Source organism: Misgurnus anguillicaudatus, chromosome 6 (assembly GCF_027580225.2).
Source record: "Misgurnus anguillicaudatus chromosome 6, ASM2758022v2, whole genome shotgun sequence".
Lineage (NCBI taxonomy): Eukaryota > Metazoa > Chordata > Actinopteri > Cypriniformes > Cobitidae > Misgurnus > Misgurnus anguillicaudatus.
In genome coordinates, this window is record NC_073342.2 from 11,847,412 (window position 1) to 11,854,262 (window position 6,851).

Genomic DNA, 6,851 nt, shown 5'->3' on the forward strand with positions numbered 1-6,851 from the left:
TTTAAAATATATATTTAGCCCTCCATATTTCAAAATAAGGAAATATATTCACATCCCATGGGAAGAAAAACTTTATTTATTTTTTATGTTACAAACCTGTATACATAACAGGTTTGGAAAAAATACTTTATAAAATTAACTTGTATTTAAATATATTATTGTATTATATATTTAAAATATATTTTGGCAAAGAAAAAATGTCTTGCCATATGGGTTGTAATTGCTTGTCCTTGAAATTGATTTTGAAATAGATATATGAAGGCTAAACCAAAATATATTATCAGATTTAAAAAATATATTTAATTAAGCTTTACTTTCTACAAAATGTATTTAGCGTATATTTAAAACATATTTTTGGCCAGAGTATTATCATGGTACATGGCCAGAAGGTAATTGTACTGATACCATGTCCAAAACACGTTAGTACTTTTTAAAACACAAAGATTTCTCACAGAAACCTTTTTAAAATAGATCAAACATTTATTTGAATTAAATAAAACTGTGCAACTTTAATTCAGTATGACCTTTGATAGAATTGTGCTTCACAAACTTGTAATTCAGTCCAAAGACTTTATCACTTTTAAAATGAATTTCAGCCTATGATAATCACTGAATAACTAAAATGTAATAATTACAACATATGCTAAGGCATGTTTTACAATTGCATATCCATACAGTAATAAAGTTACATTTATCGTTCAAACACACATATATTTGTATTCCTACTTACATGAATAAATGTGAGTAAATAAATAATAAATAACTGCAACGCACCTGATTTTTAAAGATACTAATAATCTCGCTTCCTTTCAGGGCAACATGTGCTTGTTTCATACATTGTTTTCATACATTCAAATGTACCACAATATTTGGACATAAATTTTGAAGGTCACAAAGCATGTTCAACAGCTCAACAGCTTTTCAGAACAACACATTAAAGCAATCACATAGGTACAATAAGCAATTTTTCTGATGAAAGTAAAAATATGTGTCACCAATTCCTAAACAATGTCATATGTTGTGATATAAAACTGTAAAATGTAACAATCAATGTCTTAAAAAGTCTAGTTGTGCTTGGCACGGCCCCCTTTAAGATAAGTCTTCCAGCGTTTTACATAATCCCTGAAAATCGGGGTGCTGTCAATCGACGAGAGCAGCTGTAATTGGTTGATGTGAGTGGTGTGGTAATCCCAGCGTGCTAAATTAGGGGCCATGCCCAGCGTAAAGTGCCTCAGGTCGTAAACTGTTCCAGAACCTGTGTCGAACAACGGCAACATGGCCTTGAGTGACTCCAGCCCTTGACCAAAGAGTACGCCTGCATCTCGGCCGAGCTTGTTGCCTGCCGTCTCAGCCACATCGTACAACCCAATCAGAGAGTAGATGAAGCCATTAAGAACGAATGAACTGGGTGTCGTGGGGTATTCCTCATACCAGTCGAACTTGTTCATGAATGTTGCCTTAACGCCACGTTGCTCTGAAGTCTTCTTAAATGGGGATGTCGCCCGTATCGCAGCGCTAAGGTACGTGGGGTTATGAGTGACCAAGTACGCCCTCACTAATGTTGACATGGCTTGACCCTGGGCCATTGCAGAATACCATCCCGGTTCCAAGCTCTTGAAGCCCTCTCCGAGTTTACGAGTCACCTTGATCGGCCACCCTCCGTGCTCATCCTGGTTATGAAGAAGCCAATCGCTAGCGGAAAAGAAGGCAGCCATGTGTGCTGTGGAAGACACTGTGATATTGCTGATGAATCCAGAACCTCTGAGGACCAGCTGGACCACACGACGAGGCAAGATCTTGGTCGCCTTTACCACTTTGGTGTTGGACAAACCGACTCCTTTACGCAGGTCTGTCACTAAATCACGACTGACGGTACTCCAGGTTGTTCTGGGTCCGATGCCATAGATGACCTCTCTGTCTTTGAAGGACAGAAGAAGTGGACTAGTTATGTAATGGATAGTGTAGGGAGCTCCTTTTTCTGTAGTCTCCAGAACAACAGAGACACTACCGTTGGAGATGAACCTCACATCAAAGGTCAGGACGAAATCTTTTGAGTTATCCACTAGCAGAGATACACCGTCTGAGTTTTCTGTAGATCATAATATTTGAAAAAGTTGTATCATTTTTGGGTTTTCAAGAAAAAATATAATTTATAAATCATTTAATACAAGACATACCTATATTATACAATAATATAATGCAGCAAGTGTGACTATGCAAACTTCTTACCTGCCGTGACAAAATGATGAACAAACCCAGAGCGACTTTGATCCTGAATCTTAGAGAGAGAGCAGCCCTTAGGGACAGTCCATTGAACTGAGCCACCCTCCCTCTCTTCTGACATCCCATAAATCTTTATGTCAGGTGGCTTCTCTGTTAGGTTCTTGCTGTAATGGCTTAGCCCATACTGAGCTATTTGGATGGGGTAGAAATACCCCTGAGGACCCCACTGTGTGGAAATTGGGACACCTTTAAAGAGGTAAACACAAAGGGTTATAAACAGTACATTATGCAACAGATGATGAGTTGCATTGACATCAGTGACTTCAAAACTACCTTCCACACCGCTGATACACTTTACTCGATCTCGCACTTCCACGTTGTAGCCCTCAAACGACATGAAGACCCCGTCAGGGTGGTAGGGCTCCCTCTGCGCATACACCCTCGAGTAACTGTGGGAGAACTCGAAACGTTCGATCCCATCGTACTGCACCAGACGCCCGTAAACGTCAAAATACCTCTCCACCCAGCTGAAAGGCAGATAAACCTCTCCCCCTTCTCTCCGCCCTTTTATTATGGCATCCTCATTGATAAGGCAGTCAATCTGCTCGTAGGTGACCTCCTTGGAACCAGGCGGGGCTTCGGGGGATTGCCCGTTCTCATCCTCCTTGTCCGGGGTGGGCGCAGATTCGAGCTGCGGTCTGATCTGGGTGGGCAGGTCATTGTCGCTGGAGCACTTGTTCCACAACAGTATGGTGATGAGAGCAAACACGGCACAAATGACAATCAGAGTCTTGTGGTTGATCCGTGCCACCAAGCAACGCATTGTGGCATCATAGCCATGCGGTGACAAGGGACATCTCAGGAAACCTGTACAGTCGTGTCAGAGACATTAGGTATTAAAAATTATTGGGATAGTTTAACCAAAAATGAAAATTCTGTCATCATTTACTCACTCTCATGTTGTTACAAACCCACATAAATTTCTTTGTTCTGGTGAACACAAAGGAAGATATTTTGAGAAATGTTTGTAACCAAACCGTTCATGGACCAATTCACTTCTGTAGTAGGAAAAAAGAATACTATGAAAGTAAATGGGGTCCACAAATGGTTTGGTTACAACATTTCTCAAAATATCCTCCTTTGTGTTCATAGTAAAAAATAAATGTATACAGGTTTGTAACAACATAGGTAATGACAGAATTTTTATTTTTGGGTGAACTATCCCTTTAAGAAAATTGCCATGAGCTAAAAAAAAGGCTTTACTATATGTACTATACGCTTGTATAGTACTGTGCAATAATTCAATAAAGATAATTTATATATAATTTTTAGTGATATACCGATATATTGCAGAGACCTATATATCAGCTGATATTTGGCCTTTTTTATTAGAAAAAGTCCTAGTAAAAGTGGTTGCCACACAACGGCAGACTCACATGGACAAAATAATCTACAGAAACCTCTTCTCATGGCGAATGACCTACTCCTCGCCTCTGATTCTGAAATCCTCAGCCTTCCGGGCCTTTTGGACCTGAGTTCAGCTTTTGATACCGTCTGCCACTCTGTACTTATGTCCCGTTTGTCCACAATCGGCATCTCAGAAACGGCTTTAAAGTGGTTAACTTCATATCTCACAGATAGGCAGCAGTTCCTTAGCATTGACAAATTTAATTTTCATTCTGTCACCATCTCCTGTAGAGTGCCCCAAGGATCTGTCCTTGGTCCACTTTTATTTTTAATCTACACACCTCCCCTAGCTCAGATCATTTGGCGCCATGGCTTTAATTTCCACAGTTATGCTGATGACACACAAATTTATTTGATTGTACAACCTGTATTCCCTACCCCTTCATTAACATCATGCATACATGATCTAAAAAAATGGATGACTCAAACTACTTAATTAAATATGGAAAAAACTGAAATTCTGCTAGTAGCCCCTAAATCACTTGATCTTACCGAACATGACTTCTCTATTAACATTGAAAGTGTTCTGGTTCAACCCTCTTCCACTATACAAAACCTTGGTGTGTTTTCGATTCTAGGCTATGTTTTGAACCCCACATCAATCAGCTTGTCAAATCTTGTTTTTTCCATCTTCGCAATATCGTCCCTCAAAGATGATGAAACTGTTGATCACGCTTTTATAACTTCATGTCTTGATTATTGCAACTCCTTGTTTTATGGTCTACCCAAAAAAGTCATAAATCGCTTGCAGTTCATTCAGAATTCAGCTGCTTGGGCCCTCACCTTTACAAAAAATCAGCTCACATCACCCCTGTCCTACAACAACTACATTGGCTCCCTGTTAATTACCGCATCCAGTTTAAGATTCTCACCTTAGTTTTTAAGGCTCGTCATGGTTTAGGACCTTCCTACCTCTCCGAATTGAATATCCCCAATATATCCCTGCACGTACTCTGAGATCGAGCTCTAAAAACTTGCTTGCAGTACCCAAGTCCCGTTTATCTAGTGTGGTTGGTAGGGCTTTCAGCATATCAGCTTCTAAGCTCTGGAACAAACTACTGCAAGACCTTCATGAGGTCTCTTCTCTTCAGACCTTTAAACCTGCTTTCAAAACTCACTTATTCACTTTATGTTTTGTTAATTGATTGTCTGTCTTGTTTTTGTAAGTCTAATGTAGATTGTTTGATTACATGTTGTATACTGACTGTTTGCTCATATGTATTCATGTTTGTATACCAACTTCATGTAAACCGTCCCTGGGTTCTTGAAAGGCACTATATAAATAAAACATATTTTTTTTTTACTATTATTGTTATTGTTATTATTATTATCATTGGCAACAACCGATAAATCTTTTCAATCGGCCAATAAGTTTCTCTTTTACCTAAATTTGTTGTTTGTAATGAAAAGACACTCAGTGTCACACAATGTAAAGCCAAAGTCTGATAGACAGCAATCATTATTCACTTTTTAACAAGACGTTATGTTGTGTCACACTTTAAAAGGGTTTTAAAAGTATTTTATAAGGGTATATTGTATAAAATTTTATGCATAACAAATGTTTATGTAGTTTCGCCAATTTTCTGTTTGTCTTTTATTTACTGCAATTACATTTGTGTAATATCGGCATCATATCGGCCAATAAGCCATACAGCTTTCTTAATATCGGTATTGGCATTGGCCATTAAAAACAACCATATCGATCGACCAATAATAATTTTTCTCGATAAAGATAATGACGGTTTGGTAAGTGATATTATATACTGTATATATCACTTATATATAAAGTTTAAAACCATAATTAACTGTCTGGTTTTTACAACTTCAATTTAGGAGCGAAAATTTGACTATAAATTTGACAAGAATACAGTGCATCATTTGTCGCGATAATTATCGTCATCGGCTGATGCGGGGAAAAAAATTGTGATACATTTTTTTTGTGCCATATCGCCCAGCCCTATACTTGTTTAAGAAACATTTATAAAAACATTAAAATGATTTTAGGAATGTAAAAACAATAAAAAAAGTCTTAGGCCACCATCACCAGCTTTGTTGTTTTAGCAAAGTTTTAATGTCCATCCATATTTAATTTTCACTCTTTTTTAAGATACAAACAGAAAATACCGGAAATATGTATACAAAAATAAAAACAATTTTCAGAACTAAATGTCTTCTTCAGGCATCAGTCAGTATTTAGTGTGACCTCTCTTGGCACGAAACACCTTGAGCTTTTTTAAGGAGACTGAAGTCCAAGTAGAAGAGGAGTTTACAATAAATACTTGACCCTTCAGCTTATCATTTTATACTATTTTTAAAACTACAAACACAGTTCCTGTATTTTCTGGTTGTATTCTAATAAAGAGACTGAGAAATAATTATATATGATCACTATACAAAACAACAACAAATCTATTTGCAAATTGCAAAAACAACAAATCTAATGGTAGCATGATGCCTAAGAGTTTTGCACAGTACTGTCACTCTAAAAAAAAAAACGGTGCTAAATATCACTAAAAGTGGTTCTTTGCTCGTAATCATAGAAGAACCATATAGCACAGATGAAGCACCCGTGTAGAACCATATAGTGCCACGCAGAACCATATGTGGTGCTATATGGCCCCCGTATATAGGTGCTTCACCGGTGCTTTATTATAGCACTAAACATGGTTCTCCTATGATTATTATTATTAATATAACATTGCTATATTCAGACAAAATAATATCAAACTAATTAAAAATTAATTCGAAATAATATCTAAAAAAATCGTGATGCATTAACTCGTTGCTTCTTTCCTGTATGTCCGCAAATAAAGGAATGCATTTACAGTAGCATCGCATATGTCTGAATCAATAATGCGAGAGATATGATGTGATATTGAAGGAGAAGGAAAGGCGTTTAGTACATACAGTGTATTAAAAGGTATCAGGCCAAATTTAAACCCACCTGAAGGCAGCGCACCTCCCGTGCAGGGGTCTATAAGCGCACAATACAGATGAGGATAAAGAAATATTCATGCGTATTCATCTCGCTCCAAATCTGCACTGTAAACGATCGTGCAATGCTGATGAAAACACTGGCCAATGAGAGACGACGGAACTGGGAGGCGACCAATCAGCGGTCAGATAGATGTGACATAAGGTGATAAATACTACATTGCGGC

The 6,851-nt window shown here is 37.7% G+C and overlaps 1 protein-coding gene across 1 annotated transcript; it reads right to left on the reverse strand.

Moving 5' to 3' along the window:
• Positions 1 to 457: 457 nt before the first annotated feature.
• Positions 458 to 6,768, reverse strand: glcea (glucuronic acid epimerase a). Its single transcript, XM_055192551.2, has 4 exons — positions 6,635 to 6,768; positions 2,557 to 3,090; positions 2,230 to 2,469; positions 458 to 2,089 (listed from the first exon to the last, which is right to left on the reverse strand). The coding sequence occupies exons 2-4, from the start codon at positions 3,044 to 3,046 to the stop codon at positions 1,065 to 1,067; spliced, it is 1,755 nt and encodes a 584-aa protein (XP_055048526.2). The 5' UTR covers positions 3,047 to 3,090; positions 6,635 to 6,768; the 3' UTR covers positions 458 to 1,064.
• Between the last annotated feature and the right edge of the window lie 83 nt (positions 6,769 to 6,851).